The following is a 21,122-nucleotide window of genomic DNA, read 5'->3' as shown; positions in this document are numbered from 1 at the left end:
TGATCCGACGCCAAGACCTAATTGCAATGCCAGACAAAGAACCACCGACCTCGACGTGCTTCTTGACGGCCACGCAGTTACCGCCTTAGTGGACACAGGGGCTGATTACTCCGTCTTGAGTGGACACATCGCCGCCCAGTTGAAGAAGGTTAAGACTGCATGGGAAGGCCCTCAAATTCGCACCGCTGGAGGACACCTGATTACGCCGACTGGAATCTGCACGGCAAGAATAACCATTCATGACCGGACTTACCCTGCCACCTTCGTTATCCCCCAACAGTGTTCACGAGACGTCATTCTCGGTATGGACTTCCTGAACCAACACGGCGCAATCATCGACCTGAAGTCGAAGTCAATAACGCTGTCGGAAGATAAAGCGATACCGCCGGAGAGCCCTCATAGTCACCATGCCTTGAGTGTGCTCGAAGATCAAGTGAGCCTCCCGCCTCGCTCCAGCATTGTTATTTCGGTCGGCACCGAAATACCCGCTGACGTAGAAGGTGTCATCGAAAGCGACCAACGTCTACTGCTAGACCGTGAAATTTGCGTCGCAAGAGGGATCGCTCGACTGCATGGAGGGAAAACTGATGTGTTGCTGACAAACTTCAGCCAGGAGTTCAAGCACATCAACAAGGGCACGACGATTGCGTACATCGAGGAAATTCTGGAAACAAGTGAAGCGTTTGTCCTCTCGAATTCCGCCACTTCTACCCCGACGACCATGGTTCCCGAACCAGACTACGACATTAATCCAAGTCTCCCCGTGATTAAGCAACAGCAGCTCAGAAGTCTGCTCCGACGATGCAAAGACTGCTTTTCGACGTCATCAAGGATTCGACAAACACCAGTCGCCAAGCATCGCATAACCACTGAGGAGTACGCTTGACCACTCCGCCAAAGCCCTTACCGAGTTTCGCCGCGAGAACGTGAAGCTATAAGAGAACAAGTCGACGAAATGCTGTGCGACGACATAATCCAGCCGTCGAAAAGTCCGTGGGCATCCCCTGTTGTCCTGGTAAAGAAAAAGGACGGAACCCTACGTTTCTGCGTCGATTATCGTCGTCTGAACAAGATCACGAAGAAGGACGTATACCCCCTCCCACGGATAGACGACGCATTGGATCGGCTCTGCAACGCTAAGTACTTCTCCTCGATGGACCTCAAGTCTGGCTATTGGCAAATAGAAGTTGACGAAAGAGATCGCGAAAAGACCGCCTTCATCACCCCAGACGGCCTCTACGAGTTCAAGGTTATGCCATTTGGACTGTGCTCGGCGCCTGCAACGTTCCAGCGCGTGATGGACACGGTTTTAGCGGGATTGAAGTGGCAGACCTGTCTCGGTTTACTTGGATGACGTCGTTGTATTCTCCGGAAATTTCGACGATCACCTTAGGTGGCTTGCCACAGTACTAGAGGCCATCAAGTCATCAGGGCTCACTCTGAAGCCAGAAAAATGCCGCTTCGCTTACGATGTGCTTTTGTTCCTAGGCCACGTCATCAGTAAATCCGGAGTACGCCCCGACCCCCAGAGAACAGCTGCCATCACAAAGTTCCTGCAGCCCACCGACAAGAAGGCAGTGCGTAGATTCCTTGGCATGTGTGCCTACTACAGGCGCTTTGTCAAGGACTTTTCACGCATCGCCGAGCCGTTGACACGTATAACTAAATGTGATGTTGAGTTCAAGTGGGAAACGCCACAGGCCGATGCATTTGAAGAACTCAAACGACGCATGCAGTCGCCGCCGGTACTTGCGCACTTCGACGAGTACGCCCATACAGAAATCCATACTGACGCCATTAGCCTAGGCCTCGGTGCCGTTCTAGTCCAGAGGAAAAACGGTGTTGAACAGGTGATAGCTTACGCTAGCCGGTCGCTGTCAAAAGCGGATGGCAACTATACTACGACCGAAAAGGAATGCCTCGCCATCGTTTGGGCTACAGCTAAATTTCGCCCTTATCTTTATGGCAGGCCATTCAAAGTCGTCAGTGACCATCACGCGTTGTGTTGGCTAGCGAGTATAAAGGATCCTTCAGGACGGCTGGCGTGGTGGAGCCTCAGACTACAAGAATACGACATCACTGTAACCTACAAGTCTGGAAGAAAACACTCCGATGCCGATTGCCTATCACGCGCCTATTGACCCGCCGCCGCAAGACGACGAGAATGACGACGCTTACCTTGGAATGATAAGCGCGGAAGACTTATAGATAAGCGCTCAACAGCAACGATAAGCAGCTAAGATAAGCGCTCAACAGCAACGGGCAGACCCGGAGCTAAAAGGCCTCGTCAAATATTTGGAAGGGCACACTGACGTTGTCCCCAGGGCATTTAAGCGCGGATTATCTTCCTTCACGCTTCAAAACAGTCTACTCGTGAAGAGGAACTTCTCCCCAGTCCGTGCCAACTACCTTCTTGTTGTCCCGTCAGGACTTCGTCCAGAAGTATTGCACGCCCTACATGACGGTCCGACCGCTGGACACCTCGGATTTTCCCGGACACTATCGAGGATACAAGAAAAGTATTATTGGCCGTGCCTGACCGCTGACGTCGCCCGTTATGTCAGAACATGCCGAGACTGTCAGCGACGCAAGACACCGCCGACAAGGCCAGGCGGATTACTACAGCCAATCGAGCCTCCTTGCCGACCATTCCAGCAGATTGGGATGGACTTGCTGGGACCCTTTCCGACGTCAACAACCGGAAATAAGTGGATCGTCGTGGCGACGGACTACCTCACCCGCTTCACTGAAACTAAAGCACTGCCGAAAGGTAGCGCAGCCGAAGTGGCAAAATTCTTTGTCGAAAACATCCTGCTGCGACATGGCGCCCCAGAAGTCCTCATCACCAACGGAGGAACGGCCTTTACAGCGGAGCTCACCCAAGCCATACTGAAATACAGTTAAACAAGGCACAGGAGGACAACGGCCTACCATCCGCAGACGAATGGTCTTACGGAGCGGCTGAATAAGACCCTCGCCGACATGCTAGCGATGTACGTCGACGTCGAACACAAGACCCGGGAAGCTGTCCTGCCGTACGTAACATTCGCTTACAACACGGCGGAGCAAGAAACAACACAGATCACGCCGTTCAAGCTGGTCTACGGCAGGAACCCGACGACGACGCTCGACGCCATGCTGCCGCACGTCACTGACGAGGAGAACGTTGACGTCGCTACCTATCTCCAGCGCGCCGAAGAAGCCCGACAGCTCGCCCATCTGCGAATCAAGAGCCAGCAGAGGACCGACAGCCGACACTACAACCTCCGACGATGCTTCGTCGAGTACCAGCCCGGCGACCGTGTTTGGGTATGGACCCCGATACGCCGACAAGGACTGGGTGAGAAACTACTCCGACGCTATTTTTGACACTACAGGGTCATCCGACGTATTGGCGCTCTGGACTATGAGGTCGTGCCATACGGCATTTCGCATTCACAGCGGCGCCGCACACGATCTGAAATGGTCCACGTGGTGCGCCTTAAACCCTTTTACGGACGCTGACGAAATTCCTTATTTTTTTGTTGTTTTCTTTGCTACGGGTGTTTTTATTTCGCTCTTATGTAGCATTGGGTCGATGCTTTTTAAGAGGGGGGTATTGACACGTGTACTTACCTTTATCGGACGACCACGTTTCGCCGCCGAACAAATGTTATCGCACAGCGCGGGACGTGCCTGTATGTATCCGAAGTTTCTGGAAAGTTATCGATGCTTCTATCCGATGTCTGTTGTCGCCGAACCTTATGTTATCTGATTTCGTCACCTGACGCGAATGGTGTAGAACTTTGTGGAAGGCACGCGGGTGCGAATGATTAGTCTGGAACATTCAACGACTGCTCTATAAAAGCCGACGCGCTTGACCCGCTGATCAGATTTTCGACGATCACCGACTGTGTTCGCCGCTATCGTTGCACTTTAAGTGTAGCCTGTTTTGTGGGCACAGGTTCGCCCAATAAAAGCTAGTTTTGTCTTTCACAGTACTGCTACTGTGTTCTTTAACGTCACTACCACGTGACAATATTGAAATCGCCTACACACTTCGTTTCTAAGTACATGGTGTTCTATGGAGAAAAGTTTATGGAAAGGTAAATACTTGTTATATATTGAGAATTTCATCATACTGAAGTTCATTATTTATTTATTTTTTTATTTATTTATTTATTTATGGTCCCCTCAAGGCCCGAAGGCATTACAGAGGGGAGTGGGAAAACGGGAAGTATAACAATAAAGTACGGAAAATAAACAATGCAGTGTGTTAGTAATTACTAATTATACAATACTATGTAATATCTTGCACAATATTTGTAAGTACAACAGCCAATGTAAACAAAGTAGCAACTTGATAATTCCTGTTAGTACAACGTGTTAGTTGTTAGTACAATATCAAGAGTTAACTGGACTCAGTGTGCAACAGTGGGGTATTCTTTTGTTTTGGTGATGAATCTTGTTTGTTATGCCCGTTGGCAGCACAATTTCACTTTGTTATATCGAGCTTTTAAATACATGGATTTCCATGGTGATGTCAAGGGAAATTTCATTTACCTTGTTATATCTATAATTCAGTTATATCCTGCTTCAATTTAACCCTCTGAGAGTCTAATGATCTTGAAAAAAACTTTCCCAGGTGGTCAAATTACTTTATTGCAGATCTTGAATGTATAAAATCTATAAACTCTGGAATAAATAGTAAAAAAAAAAATTAGGAACAGTATTTTGGCGTCGGCATCACTCAGAACTGCAAAATGTTCAAATGTATTTCGGAGTGTGGTACTCCTTGAAACACGGGTCTACCCACAGCGCTTTATTGCAGTCTGCATACCTAAAACGTGTGTCTGTTCTCCTCTTGGAGCAACGAGTTGTGTTGGCGTACACATGACATCTCTGCATGCGGCTGCCTTGGGCAGAGGTCTGAGGCACCCTCTCGCGTAAGCGCGTTGTCACAGAGAGCGAGAATACCTCGTGAGCGGCGGTGATAAACAAGCTAAGAGCAGTGCCAGTCAGGATAGAAATCGACTTCCGCCGCCCCTGCAAGAGAGTGTCAACAAAGAAAAAACTAGCGTTTCGTGCGCCTCCATTGCCATCACGCGGCGGAACCCAAACTGTAAAAGCGCGTTGCCACTGAGAGCGAGAATACTTCGCGAGCAGTGACAATAAACAAGCTAAGAGCAGCATCAATCAAGATAGAAATCAACTTCCGCAACCGTTGCAAGAGAGTGCTGAAAAAGAGAAAGATCACGTTTCGCAGGCCTCCATTGCAATCAAGCGGGAAAACCGGAACCGCAGAAGGGGTGTTGCCGCAGTCTGCGTGACGCACTGAAGTTAGAAATCAGTTCTGTTTATATCCACAAGTAGGCAGCGCGAATTTCAAACGCTTCTTTTAAGTCCTAAGAGGTGGCAGCACCTCCCAGTGAGCACGCACCGTCACTATGGCGCGAAATTTCAAATGGAGGCTCGAAACCGTACCTGTACGGCAAAAACCCTTGCGGGACAGAAAACTGCCGTCGTACATATACAGCAAAAACCTTCAAAGGGTTAAAGAGTTTTTAATGTCTTAGGTGAGTTCGCAGTGGTTACCCGCACATCGCCCGTGTACTGTACGCTGTGGTTAGCATGAGCTTATCCAGGTGCATTGTTAATAATGTGCAAGGATACGGTGCTTGTGCCACATTATTAACGAATGGTGTGGCTTTACGTATTTCACTTGTGGACATGAGTTTAGCAGTTAACATGCATAATAAAGCAAAGACAGTATGGCGGGGGTGTTAACTCTATTGAAATGCAGAATTAACTTTGAATTTTGGGTTTAATATCTCCTTATGCAATAATAAAAAGAATGAGCAGCAAGCTGAAAAAGAAAATTTGCATCTTAGTATCAGAACTAATTCATGCAGCATCTCTTTTTGTTAACAGCTGGCAAAGCTTTCTTTTTGCACCAGAACAGTAAGTTGATGCTACAAAGCAGTTTCTTTGCTTCAAACAGTATACTTTTCTGCTCCATAGCTTATATTTGTGCTCCGAACTGCCATTTCTCCTGCTCCTATAGATGCTCCAAGAGACCAAGTGCCGCTTCCGTAGCTGCTACATCAGACACATAGATAGTGAGCACACATTTGATTCGGGGGTCGTGTTAGGTTCTGGCAAGTACTGCTGAACGAATCGGTAATGTGTTTTGACATTTCTGTGCATCTTGTTTAATATGACCTGCCATATAACTTGATAATTTTATTGGTCTCTTCAGGGTCAGCTTAACAAAAGTTGACTCTGTTGAAATTTTGTTAATTAAAATTCGACCTTTTATGCAAATCAGTACAGTCAACTTCTTTCTTACCCGCAAGGGACCCGAAAGTTATCTAAATTATTGGGCAACCAGAAAATGCAAATTTGAATGAGAGAAAAATTTATATTGTTGAATTTGAGAGTCGGCGATGAAACATACATTTTCATGCCGTGTCGACAATATCTTCACATGGACAGTACGAAGCGAAGCCAGCCACACCTTCGCATATATTCCACCCTCACGCTGATAGTGTTGCCCGCAACTTTCATTAGCACCACTACATTGCATTGCAGTTTCCTGGCTGCGCAGACACTGTTCAGCAGTTGGTTGTGCAGAGTACCTCATGCTGACTCCTCGCACGTGCTGCAGATGGTTCATCGCCAAGTGCCTCCGTGCTGTCTGGCAGCAGCTCACCTCGTCGGTGGGGGCTGCGTCCACAGCGAGGCAGTGCCCTGGGTGACCTGCAGCCCTATTTCCAGGCCCTGGCATGGGCACTGGATGCGGTTGCCAGCCACCAGTTGCTCCCAAATGAGGTGCCCACTTTCTCATCCTTGTTGCAGTATTGCTTTGCATCTTGTCACTCAACAAGGTCTTGTACATAGGACACAGCAGTGGTCAAGAATAATCTGTCTTCAAGTAAGACTGTGTTGCAGCTTTGCTACAAGGTATAAAAGAGTACTGCTACAGTGCAGCCCACTTATAACAATATCAAAAAAGAAAAATACGATCCTCATAGCTGATCGCCGCTATATCTGGACTGCCGTAAAAAAAGAAAAAAAGCTGTCGACCATACCTTCGTAGCTCTGAAACCAAATTTCCGCTTACAATAAAAAATTGACGTTGTAGAAAGTAGGCCGTGAAAAACGAAACCTTTATTTATATCTCTCAATAGCGTATCAAGCATTAGGCACACTGAAATACCTTAGAAACCCGCGTATAATGCGAGGTTCTTTTCCTATTATTAGCATCCCAAATTTTCACCTCGTACTATATGCGGATCCGAACAAAAATTTGTCAGAAATTTGGGCTAGAAGTTTTGGTTTCGTTATTGCTGCTTAGCTATGACTGGACTTTGTTATTGCAACGTGGCTACGGCTTGGCTTCCTTATTGCTGCATGGCTATGGCTTGGTTTCGTTATTGCTCTGTGACTACAGCATCGTTTCTTTATTGTTGAGTGCACACATTGACAGCACGCGTGCAAACCACGCTTCGCAAAGTACATCTTTTTCATTCCGCTTTGGAGGACCAAGCTGTTCAGACCACGAAAACAGTACTCGGCTGCTTTCAAGTGTGGGATTCTCCTCCCGTGCTCTTGGGACAAAGAAACGACAACACAGTAGTGCAAACAATCACAAGGGCATTTATTCCACCTTTCATTGATCAATGCCTGCTAGCCGAGTTGCTATCCACAAAACATGCCGATAGGCACGCGACAAATCTAGGAAGTCCGACTCACCCCGACCGTATAGCGAGTGAATATGTTCGCCCCCATGCTGGATCCCAACGCCTGGTCGTTCATGCGTACTGTCACGCGAACGGTGGCGCGTTCGAAGGGGGCCACACAAGACGGTCTCGCACAAGCACGGATCGGCGCACGCGCGGGACGTCTGCGGCGTACGACGACCCGCAGCTAAAGAGGAAGCGTGTTCTCCCCTGTGCCCCCAAGTAACCCTGCCGTGAGGCGGTGTTAGCAGCCAACACTCGCGCCATCTCTCGCAATGCGCTTCAATCACACGGAGCGCCGCGGGCCGCAAGCTATGCGGGAAAACAAAATATCAGAGGACGCGTGAGAGTCGTGCATCCCCACACAAGAGAAAGGTTATTTTAGCCGCACAGGACATCGGCAACAGTGCGACCGGGTGCATTCGCGGATGGCGTCGACAGAAGGAGTCCTTTTCGTATGCAGCGGAACATGAAGAAGCATGCCCTGAAATCAAACTCGCCCTGACGGAGTTTGTACGCCAACAGTAAGCTGCGCATCTAGCTGTGAGCATGGAGCTTATGCAGACAAAAGCTAAGGAGCTGGCAAGAGAAAAAAGGCCAACGAGCTCCACCTTCAAAGCAAGCAAGCACTGGGTTTATCGCTACATGTGCCGTGCTGGTTTTTTCTTACGCCGCCTAACTTCGATTTCGCAAAAGCTGCCCGTATCATTCAAAGAGCTGCTCATGACTTTCCAGTGCCACGTTATTTCACTGTGCAAGTCCAAGAACTTCCAGCTAGGGCAAATCGGCAATGCTGACCAAATGCTGGTTTATCTGGACATGCCATCGCCCCTCACCGTGCACGAAAAGGGCTCTAAACAAGTTTATGTCCGGTCCACTGGCAACGAGAAAATGCGAGTTACTATCATGTTGTCGGTGCACGGCAGATGGATGCAAGCTTCCGCCCTATGTCATCTTCAAGCGCAAGACAGTGCCTAAAGGTGAGGAGCTGCCAAGAAATGTGGTCGTGAGATGCCATGAGAAAGGCTGGATGAACGAGAATCTTCTGCTCGACTGGATAATGTCCGTCTGGTGTAGGTGGCCCGGCACACTGTTGTCATTCCCGTCCATCCTCGTGCTGGACGCATTTCGTAGCCCATTGGCCGATTCAGTGAAGAGGCTGTTGCATGAATGTCTGGCACTGAACATGTCGTTATCCCGGGTGGGATGGCATCTCAGCTGCAGCCTTTAGATGTTTCCTTGTTCTTTCAGAAATGTCGCCCATAATTAGCTATTGACCTGTATTTGTGATCGAAGCTAGCAAAAGTATTGAAGTATCGAAGCTAATGGATCCTTATGTGGAACAGAGCCGCCGCCGGAGCCGTGAGGGCCAAGGCCACAAACTGAAATGCCTGCCATGCATGTCGATACTATACGTCGAAGCCGCAGTCACGCAACTCAAATCGCCTTTAGCAAATCATATGTACCGATCGTAATGCACACTGGTACAGTACTGCACACCCGTACAGTACAGTACTAACTGAATTAACGAGCGTGGTGTCATATGCGCACTAGCAAACATGAACACAGGTCACTCGATGACCGTGGAAACTCGCTGTCAAAATGCTGGAGTGAGAAGCATGGCAGCAGTGGCCTCTCACTTCAACGCTGAACTAGAAGCGGCGAAAATGCAGCGCATGATGGACTCTGTCCTCGTCACAGGTCGCTTTCAGGATAGAGCCAAGGCAATCGTATCGCCGAAGTGGATGGTCGTAGATACGTCCTGCTTTGGTCCACTGTGTTGCTTTGCTGGCGAAAACCATCTCCTTCTGTTTGTGCAAGTCCCGCACGCAAGTTTCGGCTACTCCGAACGCCTTGATGCAACCCGATTTCCATCCATCTCCTCACACATTACCACTTTCCTTTTAAATGCGGCATCATAATGAACTCGGTGCTTTATGCTGATAGAGCAAATGCAGAAAATGGTAAGACAGATGGTGGACAAATGCCTACCGTATTTACACGATTGTAAGTCGACCCCTTTTTTTAAATTTGAAAGTCTGAAGTTGGGGGGTCGACTTACAATCGAAACCGAAACATGGCCCCGCCAAAAAAAAGCGATACCAACGGGATCTACAATGTAGTTAGAATTTTATGTTTGCTCTATGGCCCTACCCATATCTTTTCGCTACCTCGCGTGTTTGTACGCTTTTCGGAAGGGTTCTTCAACATTTTTGAGAGTTTTACAGTGCATGCAACGCTCATGGGGGGGTGTCGATAGTTGATGGAAGCGCCGCTGTTCCCATTTGCGGCGGCACCCTCAGAACGGCGGCGCTTGCGGGGAGTATCGGTAGTTCATGGAAGAGCAGTCACCGCTCGCTGGCTGCTCATGGGCTGCTCTTTCTCTGTTTGAAGGCATTGGCATTGGTTTGACGCGTTTCACTTGACTGCCGGCTACGTGCTACTTCTATGCTTCCCCAGTCGTCAGGAGTGCTCCAGGCCCACTAATCGTTCGGCACTCGTTCACAGCAGCGTTCAAGAGGGCTGCCATCCTTTACGCCGAAGAAACAAATCACTGCACAGCGGGCCGCAATTTCAATGTTTCTAAACGGGTGGTGCGAGAGTGGCGACTGCAGCGAAGCGAAATTTTCACCTGTGACAAGTGCGAAATTTCCCACGTGCCAAAGTCTGGACGCTTTCCGGAGCTGTAGGCTAAGCTTGCGGCGTACGTCGCTGAAATGCGTGATCGGTCCCTGCCAGTGAAGTGCGACGTGGTCATGAAACAAGCCCGGACCTTCGCCTTAATTTTAAGGTTCTGCTCCGCCGCGAGTACAACGAGTGGCTGGCGGCAGAAGACTGCGAAATTACGCCAACTGGACCTGTCAAAAGAGCCTCCCTGACGGCTGCGTGTGGTTGGGTGCATTTGGCGTGGGCTGCTGTTCTGCAAGATGTCCTGGTGCGGTCATTTGCCAAATTTAAAATTTCGCTGGACTAAGACGCGCTGTGGGACTGCAGCAACGATGACAGCACTAGTGAAGACGAGTAGTCCAGTGACCATGTCAGCTACTAATAAATTTTCGTTATCGAATGTGCCCTCGGGTATGCTCTCTTATTTTTTTTTTTTTTCGGTCACGCGATATGGGGGGGTCGACTTACATTCGAGTCGACTTACAATCGTGTAAATACGGTAAGCACATACACTACAGCACATGGAGGAAGCTACGGCAGCTAGGCTCGAAGCACGTATGAGGCGGCCATTCTGAAATGCCGATGGTGATATGGTAATGCAGATTTACGGTTGGGCTCAATTCTAATGCGCCGATTTTAATGGGTCGACCTATATTCAAATAATTTTTTTTTTCACTTCTCGGAGAGCACAATGTCTAGGGGTCGGCCTATATTCGTGCTTCACATATTTGCGAGTAAATACTGTATGATGGTCGATGAGATAGGTGCACTTTGGATTCAGTTCCGTTTAACCAGAGTTTGTTAAAATTTTTTCTGTGGGTGACCGACGAAAGTGGGTACCTTTGTCCTGTATATCTGGCATTTCTGTTTAAAAGCGAGTTTCATTTATTTGGAGTCCACTGTAACTCTTATCCTGTGTTTTATGCAGTCTCGTCAGTCAGTGGCCAGCATTGTGGGGAAGCTGGTGCGGCCAGTGCAGGACCTGCTGTCTTCACTCCGTGGCATGCCAGCCCTCGTAGAAGCAATGACACTGCTAGGGCCAGCACTGTCGACACTACTAGCCCGAGGCAGTGGCCACACCTCGAAGGCGAGTGTCTGTTCATTGCTCAAGTACAATTGCGATACTGGCAGTGGAAGGTATTTTTGTTATTTGTGGAAATGATTTGATGAAATTTGGCATGTGTATGTAATTTATTATGGTGATATCAGATCTTTGATCAGCTCTGAGTAGAGTTAGGTGAATATTCCTATATTCCTTGGTTTAAAATTTTGAATCGAATGTTACACTACAGTCGCCGACTGTTTATTTGGACCTCACGGGGACTGCGAAGATGTCCGAATAAACAGGTGTCCGAAAAAGCAGATTAAGGGGAGACGCGGGTCGAAAAACGGCGATTTTCATTAAAAACGACAGTTTTATGTTTTCGACTGTTTCAACAAGATTGATCCCTCCTCTTTCATATATAAAGAAATCAGAGCCGTAAATGATCGGTAAACTATAAATAAACTCGGTGAAAGCACTCGAGGTGGCAAGAAAAGGTGCAAATCTGGCCCATTTTCCAGCGCGTGATGCGTCAAATCGCGGCGTCGCAAGCCATTGGGCTTGTGCAAGTCAGTAGGCCTACACTTTTTCTCTCCGAGGTCGGCTTTGCCGCGTCACAATCTCCCCGGGAAGTAATAATAATAACAAGATTTCTCTGCCGAAACCAAGCGCTTTCGCTGGATTTCTAACTCACGTGGTGCGATTCCAGCCACGCCATTGGCTGCTAGCGCGCGACGCGGCGGCGGGTTGTCTGCTCTTTCTGCGACGCGCCGCTCTCTCGACGTGTTCCCAGGCTTTCGGCATTTTTCTGCTCCTTGTTTCGATGGATCCCGTGAAGAAACGCGATTTTCGATCTCGAAAGTATCGGTCGAAGCACAAGTTCAAGGGGACTCGCCGCAAAGTCAAGCGGCGTGCAATGGAGACGTCCGCGGCAGCTAAGCCTAACCTAGGTGACGGCGCCGCTTTCGACGGTTCAGAGCCGGCCGGCCGCTGAAGTTTCGTTGACAGCGCAGACGAATTCGTCAGCGCATCGGAGAAAAAGTAGATAATCTTCGACAATCAAGATAGGAACGGCGAGGAGACGGCAAGCACCTTTATCTGCGAGATCGGCGTCGGGAACGTGAGCGCCGCGGCATGTCCGGCGTGCGGACGGCGCGACCTTTTTATCCGCGAGTTGGCCAAAAAACGGAAACGACTCGCGTCATTTTTGGGGTTGTGTTGCAACAATTTGCAGCGTGTACCACCTCCGTTATCTCGTCAACGTATTCGTCGCGACGTGCATCTCCGGTAGACGACGCTAACGGTGGAGCGCGCCCTTCGGCCAGCCCAAGAGAGAGTTTCGCCGTGAATATCAAGGCAGTAGTTGCAGCGCGCGCATTTAGAGCTGGACACAATCAACTCGTCCGATTTTGTGCAGTTCTTGGTTTACCAAAACCGATGCACCATAAATCGTTCATCGCCATAACAAAGAAAGTGCATCTCGCTGCTACAAAAGCAGTGGCTGAACTTGGAGTTGGCTCGGAAAGTAACAGCACAGGAAGTGGGTCAGCATGGTGCTCACGAAGACTCTATGAGAGAACAACATATGGCGCAGGTGAATTCTAAAGTAGTGCACTGGATCTAGATACCCTGGCCTGCATTGTGTTCAATCTTTATATAGATTTCAGCGCTACAACACAAATAAAGAACTTTTATAACTTTCAATCATGTTTTTCTCAGCTTCATATTTTTGGCCAAACATGGCTTTTGTGCACGACATTTGATGTACTTATTGTGGTCGAATCAAGACCAAATTTGGTGTGCATCATCTTTAAGATGTGTAGAATGCACTGGTCTAGGTTTTAGTGCAACCAGTTTATTTTTAAGAATGGAAATGTTCAATACCCTTGGGTACCAGTCACTGAAAACGAAGCATCAGATATGAAATTCTCTCAAAATGTTGCCTGTCAAGGGAAATGCATTATCTTGGTTATTAGCACTCACTGGAGTGTTGGGGACAAGAAACGCCATCTTGCACTGCCATATCATGCCAACTGCTAGGTCCAGTAGCTGCACAAACATGCACTGTTTCTCGCTTATGCATGGCACTTAAAACATGAAAGCATCGAGCTATCCTAAATCTAAAAACAGATTTGTAATGAGGATATCAAGCTATATAAGTGGTACAATTTTCATTTGCCTAGCAATAATATTTAAAAAGAAAGGTTTCTGAGGAGCGTCTCCCCTTAAGAAAAAAAAAAATGAAATCCTTTATTTCCACGCACTTATTCGGGCTCGGCAGTAGCCTTGGAAGAAATCGTGAATGCGCCGTTGCACGCTGTTCCGTTTACGCGCAATCAGATAAGCCTGAATCTCGGAGAGGGTCGTACGTCACTATTGGCGGCTGAACGCACAGTCACTGCTTGTACACACTCCGCATGCGACGGCAGCGTAGCACATGGTGCGTCATCTCCCGACTCGGAGTCATCGTCCGGCGGTGCAGCAGAAACTTGACGAATGATCTTGCCGTCATCGAGTTCTGCGCATGTCAATACAGCAGTGTCAGCACCTATGAAACTGTCAAATGAGACGGTGTCCGGAATTGCAATGCAACCACTGCGCAGGTCTCGGCAGAACATTTTCCGTGTCAGTGGGGAGCACATCGGAAGGCAACAAATCTTAGGCCTCCCGGCACCCGCTTGCCGGCATTCCCCAGCGCAGTCTGTGCGGGCACTGTCGGCGCCATTAGACCCTTGACGCGATGTTTACGTATGCCGCGTTGGATCACCGAAACCTCGACACAGCACACAAAGCTAACACCACCGTGCCGACACACGCGGCCTGCTCGCAGCGTCTTGCGCAAAGAAACAAATCGGCTGCTGGATTGTCTTGACATGGCTTACTAAGCTGAAACCGGAACTGTTGCAGAGCCGCTCTATCTAACCAGGCAGAAACGATGATGATGAGCGGGAATTTTCAGTAGCGCCACTTCGTGGGGCAGCAAGGAAGCTCCGTTCAAAACAAAAATGGCGTTCAGCAAGTCGAACCATGCACCGGTCAGAGTCGGTGCATGGTGCTCTCGACCGAGTTGGCTAAAGGAGTGTCCGAAAAATCGGACGAGAGGTTGCAAGGTGTCCGAACTTTCGGCAGTTGTTATACATTATGGTCTATGGGGAGAATGGCGGTGCCGCGAAGCTGACCGAATAATCGGGCATGTCCGAATTTTTGGAGTCCGGAAAATCTGTCGGCGACTGTATTTGATAGTCGCTGTAGATAAAATTTTCATGTTAAGTCGAGCCCACTTATGGCGGACTAGGACGTCGCGCAGCGTCCGTTAGTCATACAGTCGAACCTCGATATATTGAACAGCACAGTGATCGTGAAATAGTTCAAGAGAACTCGCCTCAAAGTCAAGCGGCATGCAATGGAGACGTCCGTGGCAGCTAAGCCTAACCTCGGTGACGGCAGCGATTCCAGCGGTTCAGAGCCGACCGGCCGCTCAAGATTCGTTGACAGCGCAGACGAATTCGTCAGTGCATCGGAGAAAAAGTTGAGAATCTTCGACACTCAAGACAGGAGCGGCGAAGAGACGGCAAGCACCTTTATCTGCGAGATCGGCGTCGCGAACACACTGGTGAGCGCCGCGGTATTTCCGGCGTGCGGACGGCGCGACCTTTTTATCCTTGAGTTGGCCTAAAAACAGAAGGGACTCGCATCTTTTTCGTAGTTGTGTTGCAACAATACAGCGTGTATTACATCCGTTATTTCGTCAACATATTCGTCGCGGCGTGCATCTCCGGCGGACGACGCTTACTGTGGAGCGCGCAATTCGGTCAGCCCAAGAGAAAGTTTCGCCATGAATATCAAGGCAGTGGTTGCGGCGCGCGCAATTGCAGCTGGACACAATCAACTCGTCCAGTTTTGTGAAGTTCTTGGTTTGCTGAAACCGATGCACCATAAATCGTTCACCGCCATTACAAAGAAAGTGCACCTCGCTGCTGCAAAAGCAGTGGCAGATAACTTGGGAGTTGACTCGGAAGGTAACAGCACAGGGAGTGGGTCAGCATAGTGCTCACAGACTCTTGAGGGAAGAACATATGGCGCAGGTGAATTCTAAAGTTGTGCGCTGGATCTACATACCCTGGCCTGCATTATGTGCAATTTTTATATAGATTTCAGTTCTACAACACAAATAAATAACTTCTTTAACTTTCATTTGTGTTTTTCTCATCTTCACATTTTTGGCCAAACATGGTTTTTATGTACTTATTGTGGTCCAATCAAGACCAAATTTAGTGTGCGTAATCTTTAAGGTGTGTAGAAGGCACTTATCTAGGTTTTAATACACTCAGTTTATTTTTTAGGAATGAAAATGTTCCAATACACTTGGGTACCAGGCATGAAAACAAAGCGCCAGATATGAAGTTCTCTCAAAATGTTGCCTGTCAAGGGAATTGCATTATCTTGGTTATCGGCACTCAGTGGAGTGTTAGGGACAAGAAAAGCCATTTTGCACTGTTATATCATGCCAACTGCCTAGTCCAGTAGCTGCACAAACATGCACCGTTTTTCACCTATGCATGGCGCTTAGGACATGAAAGCATCGAGCTATCCTAAAACTAAAAACAGATTTGGAATGAGGATATCAAGCTATATAAGTGGTACAATTTTCATTTTCCTAGCATTGATATTTAAAAAAAAAGGTTTACGAGGAGCATCTCCCCTTAAGGGGAGACCTGGGCCTTGAGCAATACAATTATTGATATTGCTGCTAGAGGAATGAAATTTGTACGTAATATATAATTTAATGTGCTTGATGCAAATATGTAATTAGTTTTTCTCTATATAACAAGAAAAATATTTTATAAAATTTTTCCTGTTCCCATGTTTCGGGATGACTGGCAGAAATTTCTTTGCAGTAAGAAATGTAGAAGTTATGTGAAAGCATTCCTGAATGTTCAAGGAGTGCAGTAAGCATTGTCTCATGTTTCTGCCTCTGTTCTACCTAAAGTTACAAAAGTTAAAAGTTGTAACTTCACATGCGAAATGTATATTTTTTCACCTTCCTCAAAATTTCAATATGTTTCAAGGTGCAGAAATGTGGCATTACAGTGAAATCTCGGTATAACGAACTTCAGGGGACCGCGAAAAATGTTCGTTATTCTGAAAGGTCGTTATAGCGAAAGCCAAGAAATTATCCATAACAATAGCATTTGAGTAACGCAAACGTCCTACCTTTGAAACGGTACCTTCTTGAACTCGTTTCTCGCACAATGCACACGTGATCGTCAGACAAGGCACATTTATTTGAAATAGTCCGTGGTCGTCTTCTGACGGGTGCAGCACAGACTCTGCAGCACGAATGATTCCAGACCGTCCGCATTCTTGTGCACGCCTTCGGTCGCTGTGCCGCTTTTGGCTATAAATATGCGGAGTTTTCGCAAGCAGTCCAACGCATCTGTGGCCGACACGGACTCGTCGCGGTCTTCGGGTGCTGCCGTAACGTCATCATCCATGTTGTCGCTGCATTCCTCATCTTGAGTGACCGTGCCCTGGACGCTCTGCAGTATGTCATCAGCGGTAAGCTCCGCTGAGGTACACGTCGCCTCGTTACACTGGACATAGTCGTCAAATGTGACTGAAGGATTGACGGCTAGCTGCTCGGCCACCTCGCTCCAAAGTTCGCTCAAACTGTCCTCCGCTGCCGGTTCATGGGTTTGTGGTTGGCCATCTGTGATTGTCAGGCAGGCCTTCCAGCAGTTTTGGATGGAGGTGGACATGACGCTCCACCATGCGCCTGTCAGCATTTCTGCAGCCTGTCGGACGTTGATGGCTGTCGAGTGCTGCAGGCGCAGGTTGATGAGCAGCCACTGAACAAGGCGCTTCCGGAAGTGCGACTTCATGCTCCTTATTATTCCTTGGTCCAGTGGCTGAAGTACTGATGTGCGGTTCAGCGGCAGATACTCGAGACGCACATTCGTGAGCCGTATGTTGACAATGTGCGCTGAGCAATTGTTCACAATGATCAAAATGTGCCGCCCCTCCTTCCTCATCTTCTCGTTTACCGTCAGCAGCCACTCAGTAAAGAGCTAGCGGGTCATCCAGGCACGCTGATTCGCCCTATACTGGCACGGCAGCGACACTACATTTTTCATGCAGCGCGGCTTCGAAAACCTCCCGATCACCAGAGGCTTCAACTTTTCCAGGGTGTCTACCAACCGGGAAAACCGGGAAAACCGGGAATTCTCAGGGAATTTGAACAGTCTGGAAAAACTCAGGGAAAACTCAGGGAATTTGTGCTTCTATCAGGGAAAATTAGCTGTAACTTTATTGAAAGGGAACGAAAGTCGTGTTAATGTTGGCTCCAGTAACAGAGGAATCGCAACGAATCGTCATTGACGCCGTGTCATCGGCACGATGTATTGCCAGAGTAGTTAACGACCGATTTTCTAGACGCCCGATTTTTCGGACATGCCCGATAATTTGCACGGTTTTGCGGCACCACCACGTACTCCATATAGTCAATGTATATTGCCCCGACTGCAGGTCTGAAATGGCATTAATCAAAGCCGCCACCGCCGCTATTTTGATTATCTCGCCGCCTCGAACCGGCACTCTCGCAGGCAAATCCGCAAATCCGTAACCACCACCGCGGCAACGTCAGGCCTAGCTGCTTCTATGTTCGCTATTAAGCTTCTTGCCGTGCGTTGCCGTGTTTTTCATTGAAAGAATTCGCCGCTATCACCAATGGCACCGACTCCGCCTTTGTAATCCTAGCGATTGGCTTTGAAGCTCGCAGAGCACAGCGCGTTGCGTAATGCCAGTCTGCGAAAGTTAGCTTCGCCTCGGTACACTATTGTTAGGCGGTGAAGCATAACAAGCATGGGAAGGGGGCAATTGTCGCGGGACACAGTATACATTACTTTATTACACATGCGTGCACGTCGTCTTCTGTCACAGTACAAGCCCTGATATGCCTAAAAAGCGTACTGGCAGGCCTTCAGAGCTTTTTGAGACGTGCCTGTGGTAATTTTTAGCCCTTAACTCTTTCGTTACCGCGAGAAAATGGCCGTTTTTCATAGGTCTCGGAAGAAATTTTTTTGCCAGTACAAATAATATTCCAGAACACGTTGCAGCATGCCAAATTGCACATAATGAAATGCTCTTTCCAAAAACATAAGTTACAAAGCAAACAATTTATTAGGGAACATACAAAAAATTCGGAAAAGTGCCATTTTTGTGGCGAGTTGATAAAAACAAGAAAGAAAAGGCACAATATCTACATACACATTATTAAGAAAGAAAATTTAGAATATACATTTTGAAGATCAATGACTCAGGAATACTGTCTAAAAAAATTAATTCTCTGTACCGCGCCGTTCTTCAGCTACATAAAAAAAACTAAAGACCGGGAACAGCTTCAGCGCTCGTGCCATGCGGTGAAGCAGTTGCGCGTTTTCGTGAGGCACAGGTGCACTTCGCAGTTTTCGCAGAAAACGTTTGTCTTTTGTTCGCTTTTGCGTTCCTGATAGCACATCCTGCAGTTTCGCCTTTTCGGCATCTTTTGCGGATGGTGCGGCACTTCTTTTGGGACAGGATGTACTCTGGGAACCTCTTCATCATCAAGCTCGAGCAGCTGTTGGGTGAGCTCCATCCGAAAAGAAAGTTGGTCGAAGTGGGCGCTCCTCTGCAATTCCGGTGTTGAGAGGTGTTGCTGGCGGTGCTCTTGAAAAAGAATGAAGCTATTCACAACAGCCATGTCAATGAAAGAAGAGCGTCTTCCACCACCTCACGCACTTCATCAAAACGTTATAGGATGCAATCAGCTGATCGGACTTTTCAACTCCAAGCATCCCGGAATTATAGTCGTCAATCAGCACCGGCTTTTCGATTGGGATGATAGTCCACACGCCGCCTCTTCTCTCTTTCCTTGTGGCTGTAACATGCCTGTTGGCAGTGTGCGCTGTTGACATCATGTGAACAACCTTCCTGTCCTTCCATTGCAAATACAGGATGTTGTTCCGTCGGAGCCACCGAACATCACCTCTCTTTGCCTTTTTCTCCCATGACACGTCCTTCAATTCAGATGGGAAGCACCGACGATCTTTACGTGTCGTGCCACAAGCGAGGGTTTTGCGATTTAGCAGGTGAGCAAAGAGAGACGCAGATGTGTAAAAGTTGTCCATGTAGATAACATATCCTTGATTGAGGTATTTATCGCACAGTTGTGTCACCACATCAAATGCTAGTCCACTTGCACTAGCTGTTTCCCATTTGCCTGCGTACACATAAAATTGAACGGAATAGCCAGTCTGCGAATCAGCAAGCACCCACAATTTATATCCCCACTTTACAATTTTGTCCCGCATGTATTGCCGAATACCCGATCTTCCTCTCGATTTGACCATTCTTTCATCCACAGAGAGGTTCCGCGCAGGTTGAAAAAGTTCTGCTGATGTAGTGTTCACGTGTTGCAGAAGCCACAATACGCGGTGCAGCCTGCCGTGCGTAGCTACAGTAGTCGCCTCCGGATCAGTGACACTTAGGAAGCGCAGAAGTGCAGAAAACCGTCTCCTTGGCATAACGTTCCGAGGAAGAAGCCCTGAAAAAAGCCTACTGGTATTCCAGTAAAGGTGGATGCGTGGCACGTTCACAATGCCCATATAAATGAGCAGTCCAATGAACTTCACTAGTTCGTCGGTAGTCGCTTCCTTCCACGACCCATCTCTTTCAGCATAGCTTGGAAGCTCCAAAATATGCATCCAAGCATATTTATTCGTGTTCTTGCAGATAGTATTTATTACTTCTGCGGTGAAGAACAGGAGGAAAAAATCGCGCGCCGTTGTAAAGCGTCTTGCGCTGCTCCGAAGTGCTGGGCCGAGATGTGCTCCGGGCGGCCTTGTTGGCGTGAACTGAAGTTTCTTCACAGCCGGTGGCAGGACATCCTGGCCTAGCGACGTACGGACCCTGCAGATAGCAAGAATAGCTCTAAGCTTGTGCACAAAGGTCGGCAGATAAGCGTGCGCGACGCCGGTGACTGCTCAAGGCCGTAAAGGTAACTCACCGGTGAGCAGCTGCGGATGTCCCGGGCTGACTCGAAACATCGTCGCCGTCAGAGCTTGAAGCAGAAGTACTGTCATCTTCGGACTCGAAGCTCGAATCCTCGTCACTAAAATCAGGTGCGGGTGAAGAATACTTTCGAGCAGAACGCTTTCCGCGCGGCGCAGTTGCGTCCGACGACGACGCCATGGCAGAGACCGGAGCGACTGGCGTTGTTGCGATAGTAACACCGGATGCGGCCCTCTGGCGGATTTAACAAGAGAAGCGAAACCAAAACTGCTGCAAACTGGCTGTAAAGGCTAGGTATACATGTTGGACATGCGGCGGACCTTCAGGAATGCGTTTTCGTGGAATAAAACCACCCGGACTCCAAGTCAAAGCTCACTAGTGAATAGCTGGCGTCATTTTCGGGTAATTATCCCCACTCAACGCCGCCAGATAACAAAGCCGACAATATGATTCAATATTTGACTTGCTGGGAGCCTTTTGATCACAAAAATTTGACGCTAATGCTGAATTACCACGAGTGGCAGTATTTTTTCTCAAGCGCGGCCGCCACGCCCCCTTTTGCAACAACACGCGCACATTAGTTCTCAAAAAGGCGCATCAAAAATCAGAACGTCGCCAGAGCGGGAAAATTTAAACTGGTTCTA

General features: G+C 48.3%; 1 protein-coding gene across 3 annotated transcripts in view; it reads left to right on the top strand.

The window, feature by feature from the left end:
• Positions 1-21,122, top strand: part of LOC135907566 (telomere-associated protein RIF1-like) — a 307,714-nt gene that overhangs the window by 151,488 nt on the left and 135,104 nt on the right. For all 3 annotated transcript variants that reach the window (XR_010566054.1, XM_065439245.1, XM_065439243.1), the window contains exons 19-20: positions 6,647-6,810; positions 11,317-11,475. Coding sequence is in view for 2 of the 3 variants with exons in the window: in XM_065439245.1 (XP_065295317.1) it covers positions 6,647-6,810; positions 11,317-11,475 (323 nt within the window). In the remaining variant the exon portion in view is untranslated. The remainder of the gene's footprint in view (positions 1-6,646; positions 6,811-11,316; positions 11,476-21,122) is intronic.

Source organism: Dermacentor albipictus, chromosome 1, assembly GCF_038994185.2.
Source record: "Dermacentor albipictus isolate Rhodes 1998 colony chromosome 1, USDA_Dalb.pri_finalv2, whole genome shotgun sequence".
NCBI classification, from domain to species: Eukaryota; Metazoa; Arthropoda; class Arachnida; order Ixodida; family Ixodidae; genus Dermacentor; species Dermacentor albipictus.
Note: the sequence above shows the minus strand (reverse complement) of the source record. Positions and strands in the feature narration are given on the sequence as shown.